At 42.0% G+C, this 21,220-nt stretch overlaps 3 protein-coding genes across 4 annotated transcripts in view; all 3 read right to left on the reverse strand.

Annotated features, from left to right (window-relative positions):
* Window positions 1-628: 628 nt before the first annotated feature.
* The window catches only part of LOC311008658 (galactose-specific lectin nattectin-like), a 34,130-nt gene continuing 13,538 nt past the window's right edge, over window positions 629-21,220 (reverse strand). Inside the window, exons 1-6 of one of the 2 annotated variants that reach the window (XM_084002456.1) lie at window positions 3,502-3,641; window positions 2,253-2,291; window positions 2,081-2,160; window positions 1,860-1,994; window positions 1,664-1,772; window positions 629-846 (exon numbers count right to left, since the gene is read on the reverse strand). In XM_084002456.1, coding sequence (XP_083858582.1) covers window positions 764-846; window positions 1,664-1,772; window positions 1,860-1,994; window positions 2,081-2,160; window positions 2,253-2,291; window positions 3,502-3,568 — 513 coding nt within the window. In that variant the 5' untranslated portion in view covers window positions 3,569-3,641 and the 3' untranslated portion in view covers window positions 629-763. Of the gene's footprint in view, window positions 847-1,663; window positions 1,773-1,859; window positions 1,995-2,080; window positions 2,161-2,252; window positions 2,292-3,501; window positions 3,642-21,220 lie in introns of those variants that run through there. The other variant, XM_084002454.1, reaches the window with a different exon arrangement.
* LOC311008665 (galactose-specific lectin nattectin-like) lies at window positions 8,654-10,588 on the reverse strand. Its single transcript, XM_084002473.1, has 6 exons — window positions 10,446-10,588; window positions 9,884-9,928; window positions 9,657-9,793; window positions 9,437-9,571; window positions 9,193-9,301; window positions 8,654-8,863 (listed from the first exon to the last, which is right to left on the reverse strand). Exons 1-6 carry the CDS (start codon window positions 10,510-10,512, stop codon window positions 8,781-8,783), a joined length of 576 nt encoding a protein of 191 aa, XP_083858599.1. The 5' UTR covers window positions 10,513-10,588; the 3' UTR covers window positions 8,654-8,780.
* The window catches only part of LOC311008646 (galactose-specific lectin nattectin-like), a 98,356-nt gene continuing 92,783 nt past the window's right edge, over window positions 15,648-21,220 (reverse strand). The window contains exons 14-15 of the mRNA XM_084002428.1: window positions 16,856-16,964; window positions 15,648-15,857 (exon numbers count right to left, since the gene is read on the reverse strand). Of these exons, the coding sequence (XP_083858554.1) occupies window positions 15,775-15,857; window positions 16,856-16,964 (192 nt within the window). The 3' untranslated portion in view covers window positions 15,648-15,774. The remainder of the gene's footprint in view (window positions 15,858-16,855; window positions 16,965-21,220) is intronic.

Raw genomic sequence — 21,220 nt, forward strand, 5'->3', positions numbered from 1 at the left:
ATAACATCATTCTTGAGAAGTTCCTCTACAACAGGATCTAAGATGGTAGTGGATTAGCAAAGAGGCGTCATCTGCAGACATGGAGACGCTGAAACGAAGATATTAAACAATAACAGGTGACCTTGTGTGGGTTAATAAGGCATCGTATCGCTACAGGTGTTAGGCGTCATGGTCAGTGGCTGTCTGACTGGAAGGCTCTCTGATCTAAGCGGTTTACTTTTAACTTTTCAAAAGAAGCAGTTGATTGGTTTGGGTCCAATTCAAGACGATGGCACTGGCCTTCAAGGCCATCAATGGAACGGCATCCATCTACCTTCAAACACTGGTCAAACCAGTATTGATATAGTTAAAGTAAAAATATGCTATGTCAAAATTATAACAGTTATTACTAATACATTTAAATTATTTAAAAGAGAGGAGTTCAAATTCAAATTAACCAAATTATTTTAAAAAAAAGGTGTTTGAGTGAGCAGGGGGGGGGTTCCGATCAAACCGTCGACACGTCGTACGCAGAGTGACGGGACGTAGACTATCAAGCGTTATCGAAAGTTATGTACTGATCTGATAATAATACCATTATATATGAAATATAATCAGATAATAACATGTAATGAAAGACTCCTCAGACTTTGTTTTTCATGCTTAAACCTTTAATTATGTGTAAGACGAGATAAACTCTGAAGGAAGAAAAGAAGAAAGAATTATGGATCAATAAGACACAACGATCAGATGATCAGATGATCAGATGCTGCACGTTTCTCCTTCATCCAGTCAGATCACAGGGATTGATGGTGCAGACGGATGGCATTTTGTCTTTGCAGGACTGGACGTTAAACTTCTTCTGACCTGTGAAACACAGAGGGAGATTTTTAGGGGTAGAGCAGCACCCTTACTGGATCTGGATCCATCTGGATCTGGATCCATGTGGATTCTGGTGTGAAGCTGCAAACAAAGTTAGCTTCTATAATTCAAGGTATCACTTTACAGCTTAAGTGTTAAAGTCTTCTTAGTAGCTAACTAGCATTGGTAGTATGGTAACGACCTGTCAATCAGCAGGTAAGCCCCGCCCCTAAAGCATCCCCTGCTTTCTGGTCTGGTGGACTCTAAATGGACCATAATGTACTAAATGAACATCATGCTGGATTGAAGAAGACTTGAAAGTAGAGATTGAGACCATAAACTCATGTTTACAATGTTTACTGAGATAATACATCAAGAGAGAAGTAGGACCATTTTCTCATAGACTTCTATACAACCAGAGAGGAGTCGCCCCCTGGTGGCCAGCAGAGAGAAGTAGGACCATTTTCTCATAGACTTCTATACAACCAGAGAGGAGTCGCCCCCTGGTGGCCAGCAGAGAGAAGTAGGACCATTTTCTCATAGACTTGTATACAACCAGAGAGGAGTTGCCTCCTGGTGGCCAGCAGAGAAAATGCATGTTTAAGGCAGTTCAGATCTGGAGGTCGTCTCCTGGTTCAGTGCGCACCTGACTTCTGCAGACTTGTTTGAAACAAATTTGTTTGTACATCAGAAGCCAACTGTAGTTTCGTTGTTCAGGAGGCGACATCCAAAAATAGAGAATTAAATAACAATATATGTGTATATATATATATATATATATATATATATATATATATATATATATATATATATATATCCTTACCTCCATAGTTCATCTCCAGACAGTCTTCATTATTAGTATTATTAGGCTCTCCTGTACTCCAGTAGTGGAATTTAAAACATGAACCGTCGCTCCAGAACCAGGACCCCTCCTAGAAGATTAGAATACAACATTAATCCATAAACTGTAGCGGTGGGGGGGTTACAACGAGGTTACTTATCCGTTCTGTGCGACGCACCTCTTCTCCTTTGGAGCCTCCAAGCCATGCTCTCGTATCTGAACCGTTTATCTTCTTGATCAGATCCTGGATCAGCTTGTACTCGTGGAGGCTGTGCACTGATGCCAGGTTTCCACCGCGGGACTGACAGTTTCTCTGGGAGGGGGGGGGAGAGAGACGTCACATGTCGAGCACACGCAGCCAATCAGAAGATGAACAACACTGGGAACTGTCCCGATCACCTCGGCATCGGCCCAGCTCAGCTCCTTGGAAACGTAGAGGAAGCAGCGGCCGTTGGCACTATTTTTGACGGCGTGCTCCACTGGAAAGATATTTAGAGAAAACATTTCAGAGTTCAACGTTGCAGCTGCAACAAAAGACATTCTGTAAAAATCGGAACAGATAGCAACTCACCGTTTAGAGTGGTCGGCTCCGTCTTGTGCTTCCGACGACCTGGAGGTTTGGAAAGGCACTCGGTAACTCACTAACACGGTAACTCGCCAACTGAGTCCCACGAACAGTGGGAAAACTAAAACTAACACCTTTTGTTGCCATAAACCGACGTTGTTAAGTTCGAACCTTCCATCCATCCATTTTCTTCCAGTTCAACCTGGCTGGGTTGCAGGGGCAGCTGTCTGAGCAGGGACACCCAGACTTCCTCCAGCTCCTCCGGGAGGATCCCAAGGCGGTCCCAGGCCAGCCGGGCAACGTAGTCACTCCAGCATGTCCTGGGTCTTCCTCGGGGTCTCCTCCCGGTGGGGAATGCCTGGAACACCTCCCGAGGGTAGCGTCCAGGGGGCATCCGATACAGATGCCCGAGCCACCTCAGCAGGCTCCTCTCCATGTGGAGGAGCAGTGGCTCTACTCCTAGAAATTCTGTCCATAAAAATGCTGAACAGAACCGGTGACAAAGGGCAGCCCTGCCGGAGGCCCAGGTCTAAGTTCGAACCTAAAGTCTGAAAGTCGTGCTGATCGACAAGAAAAAAATAAAAGGAAAATTCCTGTCTACGTATGCAAATCTTTCATCTGCTTTTGTATGACGGTGTATCAGGGCCACTGAAGAAAGAAAGGTTGCAAATTTGTGAGTACATAAACCAAATTTACGATGCTTACAACCAGCATCTCTGCTAGCGAACGTCCCATGAATGTACGTTTATGTTTGTAATGAATCATCTCAACGTGTGACGCCTCGTTAAGGTCCTTCGGGTGATGATGTTGATGCTTATTGTTGCTTTTATTCATATGAGGACATGTTGTCATCTTCTGGGTGTTTATTGATCGGGCCGGTTGGGCTGAGATGCTAGCGGTAGCTTTCACTTGTTGTCATAGCAACGGCAAACATCCGGCGTGAACCAAACTTGTCCATATCGGCTATATTCATTGTATACACCTGTATGTAAACGTGAATATATGCCAAAAAAACACAGAGGTGTGGGAGGGGGTCAATTTTCCGAGAAATTAATTTGCCACTTTTTTTCCTCGAAATACTGCCCCCTCTCTCCCCTCCGTGTTTTTTCCCTACAGTGGACGTGATACGCTGTTGAACTTTTGTCACTGTAACAATAACAAAAAAAACCTTCACAGTAATTACAGCTGTTTATCTAATATTCACCTGAGATACTCAAGCACAAATACGCCCATGATGCCCTGCGTTAACACTCACGGGTGGTGGTGGCGCCGGCGGCGATGGTCAGAGCCGCAGCGAAGATGAGCAGAGATGTGGTCAGCATTGTGGTTCAGACGAAGATCTTCAACAGGAAACGAAAATGTAAACGAAGCAGAACTGTAGCAGGTTGGTCTCCTTTCAGGGTCGACTGGTGGCTTCAGCCTCCCTGCTGCTCTTTTATTCAGCCAAGTCGTTGTTTTAGGACGGCGCTGCCCGGCCGGACTTGTTGACTTTAACAGCCAATGCAAGTCCAGACAACAATTCTTGAGAAGTTCCTCTACAGCAGGATCTAAGATGGTAGTGGATTAGCAGTGAGGCGTCATCTGCAGACATGGAGACGCTGAAAGAAGATATTAAACAATAACAGGTGACGTTGTGTGGGTTAATAAGGCGTCGTATCGCTACAGGTGTTAGGCGTCGTGGTCAGTGGCTGTCTGACAGGAAGGCTCTCTGATCTAAGCGGTTTACTTTTAACTTTTCAAAAGAAGCAGTGGATTGGTTTAGGTCCAATTCAAGACAATGGCACTGGCCTTCAAGGCCATCAATGGAACGGCACCTGTCTACCTTCAAACACTGGTCAAACATCATGCCCCGAAGCGAGCACTTCGCTCCTCTACTTCAGCTGGCCGGCTGGTACCACCATCACTGAAATCAAACAAATGTCACTCAGCAAAGTCCAGACTCTTCTCTGTTCTGGTGGTGGAAGTTCTCTTAAAAAGAAAGATGGCTACGATGTCAGGCTGCTATTTAAGTGTCTCTAGGATATGAAGGCCTTGATGGCTATGAACTTTTTAAATTTCAATGACAAAAAGACGGAAGTGATGGTTTTTGGTGGCACCAATGGGACCCCCCCCCCCTCCCCCTGTAGATCTGGGTTCCTTGGCCCAGTATGTCAAACACAGCATCACAGACCTAGGGGTGAAAGTGGACCCTGAGCTTAAGCTCAACAGTCAGATCAAGGCTGTTGTCAAATCTAGCTTTTTCCATTTGAGGCAGTTGGCTAAACTAAAGCCAATTCTATCAAGGCAGCACTTCGAAACAGTAATCCACGCCTTTGTTACCACTCGGCTGGACTACTGTAATGCACTGTATGTGGGGGTTAGTGGGTCCTCCATTGCCCGTCTCCAGATGGTACAAAATGCAGCTGCACGTCTTTTAACTGGCACATGTAAACACGAACACATTTCCCCCATTTTAGCCTCACTCCACTGGCTGCTTATTCCTTTTAGGATCCATTTTAAATTCTTTTATTTGCTTTTAAATCCCTGAATGGTCTTGCCCCGCCCTACCTCTCTTTTTGGGGGTACACATCGCTGAGGACCTCTCCTGGAGGAGCAACACCACGGCTGTAATCAAGAAAGCCCAGCAGCGCCTCTACTTCATCCGTAAACTGAAGAAGTTTAAAGCCCCCACACCCATCACGCTCACCTTCTACCAAGGGGCCTTTGAGAGCATCCTCAGCAGCTGCATCACGGTGTGCTTTGGAAGCTGCACTGCAGCCAACCGCAAGTCCCTGCAGCGCATCGTGAACACTGCTGAGAGGATCATTGGTGCCTCACTTCCGTCACTGCAGGACATCTACAACACCTGCCTCACCTGCAAAGCACTCCGCATTGTGGGTCTTATCAGTCCCGGTTTACATTTTTAATTCTATTTATTCTGCACTTTTTGCACTAGTGTACCAACACTGTTTACTTTATTTACACTTTATATATTTATACTGTTTTTATACTTATAGTTAGATTGTTGTGTTGTTACATGTCATCTGTTATCTGTTATTTGTTTATTATTTGTTGTTGAATGTCTGTGTGTCAGCGACACTGTGGACCTTGAGAAAACGGTATCTCATTTTCCTGTATGTGTACATATATGAAAATAACAATAAAAGCTGTTGAAGACTCTGAGCTTCTACACCCTCATACACCCGCCCAGTCTCTCAGGTCAGTGGATCAGCTGCTCCTGAGTGTGCCTTAAACTAAGCGGAAGCTCAGAGGGGACCGTGCCTTTGCTGTGTCGGCTCCTTAATTGTGGAATATTCTGCCTCAGCACATTAAACAGGCCTCTTCTCTGTCTTTTTTAAATCTCTTCTTAAAACCCATCTCTTCTTCTTGGCCTTTGGCATCCAGTAAGATGTCGACTTTGTCTCCTTGTTTTAAATTTCTTATTTTCATTGCTTTTTATTGTGTGGCTTTTATTATTTTTATTACTTTTACTCATGTTTTATGTCTTTTAATTTATTTTTTGTATTTTTATGTTATTTTGGGCTTTTCTTCTGTACAGCACTTTGGTCAACTTTTGTTGTGTAAAAGTGCTTAACAAATAAAGTTGGATTGGATTGGATTGTAATATACAGTACTGATTTTGTGGTGTGTATATTAATGTACTGTGTAATGTAGTTTTTATATCTTATTATGCTGATTATGTACATGTATTTTATTACTGTGTAAAGGAGGTGTAACTGGTAAACTGTGAGAATGAACTGATGTGAAATGATGCGTTGGTGAGAAAACAGACTGAACCGTGAACCAGACTCCTGGTCTGGCAACACATCCATAACTATGAAATTAAAGATGAATCACATGTCACCAGTAAAGTTATAGACGCCCAAAGTTAAATATTAAGTCTGTCACGGTTGGTAAAACTACAGAGTCACATGAAAGACTGAAAAACAACAGCATTATAGACCATCATGCATTGCTCTGAGGGAAAAGTGACGGTCGGTAAGAGAGATGAATCTATGAAGATGAAACATTTAATGTGAGCAGAGCAACACGGACACATTTATCAATTTGGGGAAATACTCTTATCACCTCCATATTGACTTCTATCCCTTCACAATAAAAGCTCTAAACATGTAGCATCACTGCTTGAATTCACTCACAGTGTTTGTTATTATGGACGGTCCAACAGCAGCTTCAAACAGTTTGAAAGACGAACAAAACAAAACTACAAATCTACACAGTTCGGTTAAAAAAACAAACAAACATGAAATTCAAACACAAAAACGCAACAAAAGAACCGATTTTGGAACTTTTCTGTGGAAAGGTAAAAGAGGAGAACACCAACAACGCAAGGTAGCCCCGCCCGAAAAGCATCCCCTGCTTTCTGGTCTGGTGGACTCTAAACGGACCTGTCAATCAGCAGGTAAGCCCCGCCCCCTAAAGTATCCCCTGCTTTCTGGTCTGGTGGACTCTAAACGGACCTGTCAATCAGCAGGTAAGCCCCGCCCCCTAAAGCATCCCCTGCTTTCTGGTCTGGTGGACTCTAAACGGACCTGTCAATCAGCAGGTAAGCCCCGCCCCCTAAAGCATCCCCTGCTTTCTGGTCTGTTGGACTCTAAACGGACCTGTCAATCAGCAGGTAAGATGTATCCATGGCAACACAAAGAGAGACAGAGAGATCGCCACCTTCAGGCCACATACACAAGCCCAGTCTGATTTGTACAGTAGAAATAAAGAAAAAGACTTTATAGATTGTAATTAAAATATCAATATAATTAACTTTTGTGGTTGCCAGGTTTGAAAAAAACCTTTGCAGATATAAATGTTTACTAGTAAGTTGTTAATAAAAGATTTGTGGTCCAGATTCACTACAGCTTCATGAACGTATAAAAATAATAAACTAATAAACTAATAAAATAAACGTTATTAATGTTTTATAAAGATACCATTTAATCAGTTATAACCTGAAATCTAATCATAATTAACTGAATGCTCATCTTTAACTTTTACGCTCTACCTGAAATGCTTTGCTATTATATGAACTTAATGTTTTTAATATTTTACTCCATGTTTCTACACGATTTACATCACAAATAATAATAAAAAAAACATTAGATCTGCAAGATTATAATTCTTGTTTCTATTTCTGTCTATTTTAAATGCAAAATCATTAAAAATGCTGTTTAACGTAACGTTAACTCACTCTTATATAATTGTATGTTATAGTTTCATCTTTAAAGCCAATAAAGTTAATTAACGTTTACAGACATCTATTGATTTGGTTCAATGTAAGCAAATATGAACTCCATTACCCACAAGTCCTGTAGTGTTTTGACAATAAACTGCACACAGCTTTGCTTGTATTAACAACATTGTTCAAAAGAAAACTAAAGACACAAGTGAAGGAGAAGATTGTTAAAAAAATAAATATCACATCATCCGCAAACATTCGGTCCAAATCTTCTTCTGTCATCTTCTCTCATTTCAAGCCACATTTTCCAATTATTGAGAAATGACGACGATGATTTAAGACCAGACCGGCGAATCGGAAATCAATGTCGTCATGGCGATGCCGCCCTTCGGCTTCTGGACTGCGGTTTCGAAGCCTTTGGCTGTCGCCATCTTGGACGTCTAACGTGTTACATTAAAACGGGTTCCCAACACGTTTCTCACACAAATTCATTATGAAACAAGTTTGGAAAAATATCGTAGGGGTAGAAATATCGAGCAAAAATAGCAACGAAGTCCCCGATCTATTTGGCCGATTCAATTATTTTTAAATTCATGTATTCGCTAAAATAAAATGCTAAATCCAAATGTGTTACTAATACATTCAAATTTGTAATATGTGACAAAGACATTACAATTAATAATAACATTAAGAATACATTACAATTATAGAGATTATTACTAATACATTAAATAATGAATAATTTTACCGTACATTATCATTTTTAATAATACACTATTCTAAACAAATGATTAATAATTTTATTGATACAGTTAAAGTAAAAATATACTATGTCAAAATTAGTATAGTTATTACATTACATTTAAATTATATAAAGGAAAGGAGTTCAAATTAAAATTAACCAAATTATTAACTGTGTTTGAGTGAGCAGACAAGGGGGGGGCTCCGATCAAACCGCCGACATGTCGTGCGTAGAGTGACGGGACGTAGCGCATCGAGCGTTATTGAAAGTTATGAACTGATAATAATACATCCAACCATCCATTGTCTACCACCCATCCTGCATTCAGGGTCGCCAGTCTATCACAGGGCCAACATGTGGAGACAGACAACCATTCATGCTCACATTCAAACCTACGGGACATTTAGAGTCATCAATTAACCTATCCCCTGATAATAATACAATAATATATAAATAATACTGAGATAATAACATGTAAAGAAAGATTCCTCAGACTTTGTTTTTCATGCTTAAACCTTTAATTATATGTAAGACGAGATAAACTCTGAAGGAAGAAAAGAAGAAAGAATTATGGATCAATAAGACACAACGATCAGATGATCAGCTGCTGCACGTTTCTCCTTCATCCAGTCAGATGATTGGGATTGACGGCGCAGACAGATGGTCTTTTGTCTTTGCAGGGCTGGTCGTTTAACATCTTCTGACCTGTGAAACACAGAGGGAGATGTTTAGGGGCAGAGCAGCACCCTTACTGGATCTGGATCCATCTGGATCCATGTGGATTCTGGTGAGAAGCTGCTAACAAAGTAAGCTTCTATAATTCAAGGTATAACTTTACAGCTAAGTGTTAAAGTCATCTATGTAGCTAACTAGCATTGGTAGCATGGTAGCGACCTGTCAATCAGCAGGTAAGCCCCGCCCCCTAAAGCATCCCCTGCTTTCCAGTCTGGTGGACTCTAAATGGACCATAATGTATTGAATGAATATATATATATATATATATTTACAGTATATATAGATATCATTTTTTTTACCTCCAAAGTTCATCTCCAGACAGTCTTCATCGTTAAGATTATTAGGCTCTCCGTGATGCCAGTTGTGGAATTTAAAACCTGAAGCGTCACTCCAGAACCACAACCCCTCCTAGAAGATTAGAATACAACATTAAATAATAGACTGTGTGTGTGTGTGTGTGGGGGGGGGGGGGGGGGGGTTCTCTGGTTGGCACTGATTGGATGCCGTTTTCAGCGAGATTACTTATCGTTCTGTGAGACGCACCTCTTGTCCATCAGAGCCTCCGAGCCACGTTCTCGGGTTTGAAGGGCTTATCTTCTTGATCAGATCCTGGATCAGCCTGTACTCATAGAGGCTGTGCACCGATGCCAGGTTTCCACCGAGGGACTGACAGTTTCTCTGGGAGGGGGATGGAGAGAGACGTCACATGTCGAGCACAGGCAGCCAATCAGAAGATGAACAACATTGCGAACCGTCCCATCACCTCGGCATTGGCCCAGCTCAGTGGCAGTGGAACGTAGAGTAAGCAGCGGCTGTTGACAGCCGTCCAACCCACTTCACACATCCACGTCAACCTCCACGACCGCCTCCACAACGTCCTCTTTACAACAACGTGCTCCACTGGAAAAACATTTAGAGAAAACGTTTACTAGAGTTCAACGTTTCAGCCATTCAGACATTCTGTAAAAATCGGAACAGATAGGAACTCACCGTTTGGAGGGAGCAGCTCCGGCATGTCCTCCTGCTCTGGAAGACCTGGAGGTTTGGAAAGGCACTCGGTAACTCGGTAACCGAGTCCCACAAACAGGTCGATGCGAACACAAAAAGCCATCTGTTAGTTTTCTAAAACTAACACCTTTTGTTGCCTAAAACTGACATTTTTAAGTTTGAACCTAAAGTCTGAAAGTCGTGCTGAACAACAAGAAAAAAATAAAAGGAAAATTCATGTCCACGTACACAAATCTTTCATCTGCTTTTGTACGACGGTGTATCAGGGCCACTGTAGAAAGAAAGGTTTCAAATTTGCGAGTTCATAAACTCCAAATTTATGATGCTTACAACCAGCATCTATGCTAGCATAGTACAGAGGTGAAGGAGGCCATGATACGCTGTCGAACTTTTGTCACTGTAACAATCACAAAAAAAAATCTTCACAGTAATTACAGCTGTCAAATATATGCATACCTCTGAGATACTCAAGCACAAATACGGTGTACTTGAACGTGTACTTTCCCCTCTTTGCATTCCCATGATGCCCTGCGTTAACACTCACCGGTGGTGGTGGCGCCGGCGGCGATCGTCAGAGCCGCAGCGAAGACGAGCAGAGACGCGGTCAGCATCGTGGTTCAGACGAAGATCTTCAACAGGAAACGAAAATGCGAACGAAGTAAAACTGTAGCAGGTTGGTCTCCTTTCAGGTCGACTGGTGGCTTCAGCCTCCCTGCTGCTCTTTTATTCAGCCAAGTCGTTGTTTTAGGACGGCACCACCCGACCGGACTTGTTGACTTTAACAGCCAAAGCAAGTCCAGAACATAACATCATTCTTGAGAAGTTCCTCTACAACAGGATCTAAGATGGTAGTGGATTAGCAGTGAGGCGTCATCTGCAGACATGGAGACGCTGGATGTTGTGGAACGAACTCCCGATCAATGTCAGGACAGCAGAGTCACTGCCATCTTCAGAAAAAGGCTCAAGACTCTACATAGCATGACCCACTAACCCCCCCCCCCCCCCCCCCCCCCCCGCCAAAAAAATCACTTCTATGTTCTTACCTATAGCACTTAAGGTGGTTGTTCTTAAGGTATGTTTGATGAACAGCTACTACTTTACTCAGACGAGGATCTAATACTTGTTTCTATTTTTAGCTCTTACTTTATCGGCAATGATATGTTATGGTTTCTTTCTTTTGACAAATGTACTTATTGTACATTTGGACAAAAGCGTCTGCTAAATGCCCTAAATGTAAATGTCATATCTTCAAACTCGAGAACAGTGTGTTAAAGTTAACGAAGAAAAGTAATCTATTTTAAACACAATGCGATGACCCCAAGGTTCAATACTTGCTCCACCGTTTAGTCGTTTGTTAAATGACTTTAACTTTCCCTGATCAAAAGCCATCCGTTGGCATCACTACCAAATACTAAAGATACGTAACTCTGAGAGCTTCACTCATCTTTGTTTTCTTAAATTAATGTTTAAATGTTTACATAGATGAACCCCAAGCCACTTTCCAGGTCATCCAGAGACCTGCCATAATAGAGCGACATCTAGTGGCCGGATGTAATCAATGTTGTCAATAGTACCTTTAAGTGTTGGCTAAAAGAGAAACAAAGCTGTACCCTTTAACTCTTCCTGATATTTAACTTGTACGGTCTTATATTTAATAGTATACAGTACTGATTTTGTGGTGTGTATATTACTGTACTGTGTAATGTTGTTTTTATATCTTATTTTGCTGATCATGTATATGTATTTTATTATTGTGTAAAGGAGGTGTAAATGGTAAACTGAGAAGGAACTGATGTGAAACGATGCGTGAACCAGGCCTGTTTGCTCCGACTCCTGGTCTGGTCACGGTTGGTAAAACTACAGATTCACATGAAAGACTGAAAAACAACACAGCATTATAGACCATCATGCATTGCTTTGAGGGAAAGGTGTTGGTTGGTAAGAGAGCGGTGTGATGGAGACGAATCTGTGAAGATGAAACATTTAATGTGAGCAGAGCAACACAGACACATTTCTCAATTTGGGGAAATACTCTTATCACCTCCATATTGACTTCTATCCCTTCACAATAAAAGCACTAAACATGTAGCATCACTGCTTGAATTCACTCACAGTGTTTGTTATTATGGACGGTTCAACAGCAGCTTCAAACAATTTGAAAGACGGACAAAACAAAACTACAAATCTACACAGTTCGGTTTAGGACAAAAAAAAAAACCCAAACATGAAATTCAAACACAAAAACACAAAAAAGAACACATCTTGGAACTTTTCTGTGGAAAGGTAAAAGAGGAAAACACCAACAACTCAAGGTAGCCCCGCCCCCTAAAGCATCCACTGCTTTCTGGTCTGTTGGACTCTAAACGGACCTGTCAATCAGCAGGTAAGCCCCGCCCCCTAAAGCATCCCCTGCTTTCTGGTCTGGTGGACTCTAAACGGACCTGTCAATCAGCAGGTAAGCCCCGCCCCCTAAAGCATCCCCTGCTTTCTGGTCTGTTGGACTCTAAACGGACCTGTCAATCAGCAGGTAAGATGTATCCATGGCAACACAAAGAGAGACAGAGAGAGCGCCACCTTCAGGCCACATACTCAAGCCCAGTCTGATTTGTACAGTAGAAATAAAGAAAAAGACTTTATAGATTGTAAGATCCTTAAAAAACCCACCCTAGACGCTACTGACATCCAAAGCTACAGACCTGTATCTCTTCTTTCATTCCTCTCTAAAACCTTGGAACGTGCCGCCTACAACCAACTGTCATCCTATCTCTCGCTGAACAACCTCCTAGACCCTAATCAATCAGGATTCAGGACTGCTCACTCCACTGAGACGGCCCTCCTCACAGTGACCGAGTCCCTGCGAGACGCCAGAGCCTCATCCCACTCCTCCGTTCTCATTCTCCTCGACCTATCTGCTGCATTCGACATTCAACCACCAAATCCTCCTCTCCACTCTGGCTGAACTTGGCATAACTGACTCTGCTCTCACCTGGTTTACATCATACCTGACAAATCGCACCTTTCAGGTCACATGGAATGGCTCTATGTCCAAACCCTGCTCTCTGGACACGGGTGTCCCTCAAGGCTCAGTATTAGGACCGCTTCTGTTCTCACTATACACCAGATCACTAGGTTCTGTTATCACATCGCATGGATTCTCCTACCATTGCTACGCAGATGACACCCAGCTGTTCCTCTCTTTTCCACCGTCCTCTGACGCTCACATTGCAACTCGCATCTCGGACTGTCTGGCTGACATCTCTGTCTGGACAACTGCACATCACCTCAAGCTTAACCTGAATAAAACCGAACTCCTCTTCATCCCAGGGAAAGACTGCCCTTGCATGGACCTGTCGGTCACTGTCAAGGGCATCACAGTATTGCCTTCCTCAACTGCGAGGAACCTGGGTGTAATCCTCGATGACCAACTATCCTGCACCCCCAACATCACTGCTGTGGCCCGATCCTGCAGATTTGCCCTCTACAATATCCGCAGGATTCGGACCTTCCTCACAAAGGATGCAACACAACTCTTGGTCCAAAGCACTGGTCATCTTACGCCTTGACTCTCTCCTGGCCGGACTCCCGGCCTATGAGATTAAACCATTGCAGCGTATCCAGAATGCTGCAGCACGCCTTATCTTCAATCTACCCAAATTCTCCCATGTGACCCCCCTCCTCCGTGACCTCCACTGGCTCCCTGTTGCAGCACGCATCCAATTCAAGACGATGACACTGGCCTTCAGGGCCATCAATGGAACGGCACCTGTCTACCTTCAAACACTGGTCAAACCTCATGCCCCGAAGCGAGCACTTCGCTCCTCTGCTTCAGCTGGCTGAAATCAAACAAATGTTGCTCAGCAAAGTCCAGACTCTTCTCTGTTCTGGTCCTCAGTGGAACGAACTCCCGACCAATGTCAGGACAGCAGAGTCATTTGCCATCTTCCGAAAAAGACTCAAGACTCACCTGTTCAGACTTCACCTCGACTCTACATTGCATGACCCACTCGCTTTGGACAAAAGCGTCTGCTAAATGACCTAAATGTAAATGTAATTAAAATATCAATATAATCAACTTTTGGGGTTGCCAGGTTTGAAAAAACCTTTGCAGATATAAATGTTTACTAGAAAGTTGTTAACAAAAGATTTGTGGTCCAGATTCATTGCAATTTCATAAACTTAATTATAGCAACTTAAAACATGTTGTTATTAATGTTTTATAAAGATACCATTTAATTAGTTACAACCTGAAATCTAACTGTTACACTCTAACTGAAATGCTTTGCTATTATATCAACTCCAGGTTTATACATGATTTACATCATAAATAAATTAAAGAAAACATTATATCTGCAAGATTATCATTCTGGTTTCTATTTCTGTCTATTTTAAATGCAAAATCATTAAAAATGCCGTTTAACGTTAACTCACATCCTTATATATTTGTATGTTATAGTTTCATCTTTAAAGCCAATAAAGTTAATTAACGTTTACAGACATCTATTGATTGGTTAAATGTAAGCAAATATGAACTCCATTACCCACAAGTCCTGTAGTGTGATGACAATAAACTGCACACAGCTTTGCTTGTATTAACAACATTGTTCAAAAGAAAACTAAAGACACAAGTGAAGGAGAAGATTGTTAAAAAAATAAATATCACATCATCCGCAAACATTCGGTCCAAATCTTCTTCTGTCATCTTCTCTCATTTCAAGCCACGGCGACGCCGCCCTTCGGCTTCTGGACTGCGGTTTCGAAGCCTTTGGCTGTCGCCATCTTGGACTTTTGCAACCAGTGAAGGGGGCAGGGCCACACCCACCTCACCACCAAACAGAAGGAAGATGCTGCAACGCCGTACGTGGAGGGAAACGGGACGTAAAGATAAGAAACACAAACAAAACAAAAAGCTCACTTTTTTGACACCAAGTGGTTTCAAGCCATTTAACAATTCTAACGTGTTACATTTAAACGGGTTCCCAACACGTTTCTCACACAAATTCATTACGAAACAACTTTGGAAAATATTGTAGGGACAGAAACATCGTACGAAAATAACAACGAGCTCCCCGATCTATTTGACCGATTCAATTATTTTTAAATTCATGTATTCGCTAAAATAAAATGCTAAATCCAAATGTGTTACTAATACATTCAAATTTGTAATATATGACAAAGACATTACAATTAATAATAATATTAAGAATACATTACAATTATAGAGATTATTACTAATACATTAAGCAATGAATAATTTCCCGTACATTATCATTTTTAATAATACAATATTCTAAACAAATGATTAAAAATTTTATTGATACAGTTAAAGTAAAAATATACTATGTCAAAATTAGTATAGTTATTACTAATACATTTAAATTATATAAAGGAAAGGAGTTCAAATTAAAATTGACCAAATTATTAACTGTGTTTGAGTGAGCAGACAAGGGGGGGGCTCCGATCAAACCGCCGACATGTCGTGCGTAGAGTGACGGGACGTAGCGCATCGAGCGTTATTGAAAGTTATGAACTGATAATAATACATCCAACCATCCATTGTCTACCACCCATCCTGCATTCAGGGTCGCCAGTCTATCACAGGGCCAACATGTGGAGACAGACAACCATTCATGCTCACATTCAAACCTACGGGACATTTAGAGTCATCAATTAACCTATCCCCTGATAATAATACAATAATATATATATAATACTGAGATAATAACATGTAAAGAAAGATTCCTCAGACTTTGTTTTTCATGCTTAAACCTTTAATTATATGTAAGACGAGATAAACTCTGAAGGAAGAAAAGAAGAAAGAATTATGGATCAATAAGACACAACGATCAGATGATCAGCTGCTGCACGTTTCTCCTTCATCCAGTCAGATGATAGGGATTGACGGCGCAGACGGACGGTCTTTTGTCTTTGCAGGACTGGTCGTTAAACTTCCTCTGACCTGTGAAACACAGAGGGAGATGTTTAGGGGCAGAGCAGCACCCTTACTGGATCTGGATCCATCTGGATCTGGATCCATGTTGATTGAAGTGTGAAGCTGCTAAAAAAGTTAGCTTCTATAATTCAAGGTCAACTTTACATCTATGTGTTAAAGTCATCTATGTAGCTAACTAGCATTGGTAGCAGGGTAGCGACCTGTCAATCAGCAGGTAAGCCCCGCCCCCTAAAGCATCCCCTGCTTTCCGGTCTGGTGGACTCTAAATGGGCCATAATGTATTAAATGAATATATATATACATATATATATATATATATATATATATATATATATATATTTATATACATACATATATATATATATATATATTAGGGCTGTCAAAAGATTGATTTTTTTAATCGCGATTAATCACATTTTGTCCATAGTTAACTCGGGATTAATCGCAAATGAATCGCATTTTTTGGCACATTTTTTTTTCTTCTAAATGTACCTTAATGTATTTTTTTTCATATTCTTAATACTTTTAACAACATTAGGGCAAATATACTTGATTTATGAAAATGTTTATTTAACACTTCAAATATCCCCTTACCAAAACATGGGATCAAAACAGGGTTATAAGAATATATCACAGGAGATAGTGTAACAGGAGATAAGTACAGTTAGGATATAAGTGCATTGGCTTGCAAGTGATATCTCAGACTGGACGTACTTCTATGGTAGCTCATTTCATACCCACAGTAGGCGCAGGGGACGCGGGGAAACACCGCTGCCTGTGGACACGCACCTTCCCTCTGGATCAAGACTACAGGTGCCACCGACGGCCATAAATCATACAATGCGCGTTTTTTTTTTTTTAAATACCGAGCGTTAATCGCGCGTTAAAAAAATTAACGGCGTTAAGAGGATGTTGCGTTAACGCGTTATTAACGCGTTAACTTTGACAGCCCTAATATATATATATATATATATATATATATATATTTATATAATTTTTTTTACCTCCAAAGTTCATCTCCAGACAGTCTTCATCGTTAAGATTATTAGGCTCTCCGTGATGCCAGTTGTGGAATTTAAAACCTGAACCATCACTCCAGAACCAGGACCCCTCCTAGAAGATTAGAATACAACATTAAACAATAGACTGTGGGGGGGGGGGGGGGGGGGTTCTCTGGTTGGCACTGATTGGATGTCGTTTTCAGCGAGATTACTTATCGTTCTGTGCGACGCACCTCTTGTCCATCAGAGCCTCCGAGCCACGTTCTCGGGTTTGAACGGCTCATCTTCTTGATCAGATCCTGGATCAGCCTGTACTCATGGAGGCTGGACACCGATGCCAGGTTTCCACCGAGGGACCGACAGTTTCTCTGGGAGGGGGATGGAGAGAGACGTCACATGTCGAGCACAGGCAGCCAATCATAAGATGAACAACATTGCGAACCGTCCTGATCACCTCGGCGTTGGCCCAGCTCAGTGGCAGTGGAACGTAGAGTAAGCAGCGGCTGTTGACAGCCGTCCAACCCACTTCACACATCCACGTCAACCTCCACGACCGCCTCGACAACCACCTCTTTACGACGGCATGCTCCACTGGAAAAACATTTCGAGAAAACCTTTATAAGAATTCAATGTTTCAGCCATTCAGACATTCTGTAAAAATCGGAACAGATAGCAACTCACCATTTGGAGGGAGCAGCTCCGGCATGTCCTCCTGCTCTGGAAGACCTGGAGGTTTGGAAAGGAACTCGGTAACTCGGCAACTCACTAACTCGGTAACTCGCCAACCGAGTCCCACAAACAATAATTCAATATTTCAGCTGCAACAAAAGACATTTTGTAAAAAATCGGAACAGATAGGAACTCACCGTTTGGAGGGAGCGGCTCCATCGTGTCCTCTGGCTCCGGAAGACCTGGAGGTTTTGAAAGGCACTCGGTAACTCGGTAACCGAGTCCCACAAACAGGTCGGTGCGAACACAAAAAGCCATCTGTTGGTTCTAAAACTAACACCTTTTGTTGCCTAAAACCGATGTTGTTAAGTTTGGACCTTCAGTCTGAAAGTCGTGCTGAATGACAAGAAAAAAATAAAAGGAGAATTCATGTCCACGTACACAAATCTTTCATCTGCTTTTGTACGACGGTGTATCAGGGCCACTGTAGAAAGAAAGGTTTCAAATTTGTGAGTTCATAAACTCCAAATTTATGATGCTTACAACCAGCATCTATGCTAGCATAGTACAGAGGTGAAGGAGGCCATGATACGCTGTCGAACTTTTGTCACTGTAACAATCACAAAAAAGATCTTCACAGTAATTACAGCTGTCAAATATATGTATACCTCTGAGATACTCAAGCACAAATACGGTGTACTTGAACGTGTACTTTCCCCTCTTTGCATTCCCATGATGCCCTGCGTTAACACTCACCGGTGGTGGTGGCGCCGGCGGCGATCGTCAGAGCCGCAGCGAAGACGAGCAGAGACGCGGTCAGCATCGTGGTTCGGATGAAGATATTCAACAGGAAACGAAAATGCAAACGAAGCAGAACTGTAGCAGGTTGGTCTCCTTTCAGGTCGACTGGTGGCTTCAGCCTCCCTGCTGCTCTTTTATTCAGCCAAGTCGTTGTTTTAGGACGGCACCACCCGACCGGACTTGTTGACTTTAACAGCCAAAGCAAGTCCAGAACATAACATCATTCTTGAGAAGTTCCTCTACAACAGGATCTAAGATGGTAGTGGATTAGCAGTGAGGCGTCATCTGCAGACATGGAGACGCTGAAACGAAGATATTAAACAATCACAGGTGACGTTGTGTGGGTTAATAAGGCGTTGTATCGTAATGGAACGGCACCCATCTACCTCCAAACACTGGTCAAACCTCATGCCCCGAAGCGAGCACTTCGCTCCTCTACTTCAGCTGGCCGGCTGGTACCACCATCGCTGAAATCAAACAAATGTCGCTCAGCAAAGTCCAGACTCTTCTCTGTTCTGGTCCTCAGTGGTGGAACGAACTCCCGACTAATGTCAGGACAGCAGAGTCATTTGCCATCTTCTGAAAAAGGCTCAAGACTCACCTGTTTAGACTTCACCTGGACTCTACATAGCATGACCCACTAACACACACACCCCCGCCAAAAAAAAAAATCACTTCTATGTTCTTACCTATAGCACTTAAGGTGGTTGTTCTTAAGGTATGTTTGCTGAACAGCTACTACTTTACTCAGACGAGGACCGAACACTTGTTTCTATTTTTAGCTCTTACTTTATAGGCAATGATATGTTGTGGTTTCTTTCTTTTGGCAAATGTATTTATGGACAAATGGACAAAAGTGCATTAATGGGCTGTGCCTCGTCTGTCCCTGCTTTGGACGACTACTTTTGCTTCAAAAATCATCACCAGGAGCCGGTGGTGGCTTTGAAACAACTCCTCCTGATGGTTTTAAACTTGCAGTAACTCATTTCTTTGCCACAAGCAGCAGAGACCTGCTGTAAACTCTCTTTGGACAAAAGCGTCTGCTAAATGTAAATGTCATATCTTCAAACTCGAGAACAGTGTGTTGAAGTTAACGAAGAAAAGTCATCTATTTTAAACAAAATGTGAATACCCCAAGGTTCAATACTTGCTCCACCGTTTAGTCTTTTTATAAATGACTTTAACTTTCCCTGATCAAAAGCTGTCCGTTGGCATCACTACCAAATACTAAAAAGATACTTAACTTTGAGAGCTTCACTCATCTTGGTTTTCTTAAATTAATGTTCAAATGTCTACATAGTTTAGCCCCGAGCCTCTTTCCAGGTCCATCCAGAGACCTGCCATAACAGAGCGACATCTAGTGGCCGGATGTAATCAATGTTGTCAATAGTATCTTTAAGTGTTGGCTAAAAGAGAAACAGAGCTGTACCCTTTAACTCTTCCTGATATGTAACTTGTAATGTCATATTTAATAGTTCAAAGTACTGATTTTGTGGTGTGTATATTAGTGTACTGTGTAATGTAGTTTTATATCTTATTATGCTGATTACGTATATGTATTTTATTACAGTGTAATGTAGTTTTTATATCTTATTATGCTGATTATGTACATGTATTTTATTACTGTGTAAAGGAGGTGTAACTGGTAAACTGTGAGAATTAACTGATGTGAAACGATGCGTGAACCAGACTCCTGGTCGGGCAACACATCCATAACTATGAAATTAAAGATGCATCACATGTCACCAGTAAAGTTATAGACGCCCAAAAGGTAAATATTAAGTCTGTCACGGTTGGTAAAACTACAGATTCACATGAAAGACTGAAAAACAGCAGCATTATAGACCATCATGCATTGCTCTGAGGGAAAAGTGACGGTCGGTAAGAGAGATGAATCTATGAAGATGAAACATTTAATGTGAGCAGAGCAACACACACACATTTATCAATTTGGGGAATTACTCTTATCACCTCCATATTGACTTCTATCCCTTCACAATAAAAGCTCTAAACATGTAGCATCACTGCTTGAACTCACTCATAGTGTTTGTTATTATGGACGGTCCAACAGCAGCTTCAAACAGTTTAAAAGACGAACAAAACAAAACTACAAATCTACACAGTTCAGTTCAGGTAACACTCGGTTCAGTTTAAGACAAAAATAAAACAAAAACATGAAGTTCAAACCCAAAAACGCAACAAAAGTACACATTTTGGAACTTTTCTGTGGAAAGGTAAAAGATGAAAACACCAACAACGCAAGGTAGCCCCGCCCCCTAAAGCATCCCCTGCTTTCTGGTCTGTTGGACTCTAAACGGACCTGTCAACAGCAAGTAAGCCCCGCCCCCTAAAGCATCCCCTGCTTTCTGGTCTGTTGGACTCTAAATGGACCTGTCAATCAGCAAGTAAGCCCCGCCCCCTAAAGCATCCCCTGCTTTCTGGTCTGTTGGACTCTAAATGGACCTGTCAATCAGCAAGTAAGCCCCGCCCCCTAAAGCATCCCCTGCTTTCTGGTCTGGTGGACTCTAATTGGCGGTTCCTGGACTGCGGTTCTGAAGCCTTTGGACGTCGCCATCTTAGATGATTGCAACCAGTGAAGGGGGTAGGGCCACGCCCCCCTCACCACCAAACAGAAGGACAACACTGCACCTCCGTACGTGGACGGAAACGGGACGTAAAGATAAGAAACACTTTTGACACAAAGTGGTTTACAAGCCACTTAACAATTCTAGCGTGTTACATTTAAACGGCTTCCCAACACATTTCTCACAAATCCATTACGAAACAAGTTTGGAAAAAAAACGTAGGGACAGAAACATCATACGAGTTCCGATCAATTTGGCCGATTCAATTATTTAGAAATTCATATATTGTCTGTTAAAATAAAATTCTAAATCC

The sequence above is a fragment of the Eutrigla gurnardus genome (genome assembly GCF_963514095.1).
Source record: "Eutrigla gurnardus genome assembly, chromosome: 23".
Taxonomy (NCBI): Eukaryota; Metazoa; Chordata; class Actinopteri; order Perciformes; family Triglidae; genus Eutrigla; species Eutrigla gurnardus.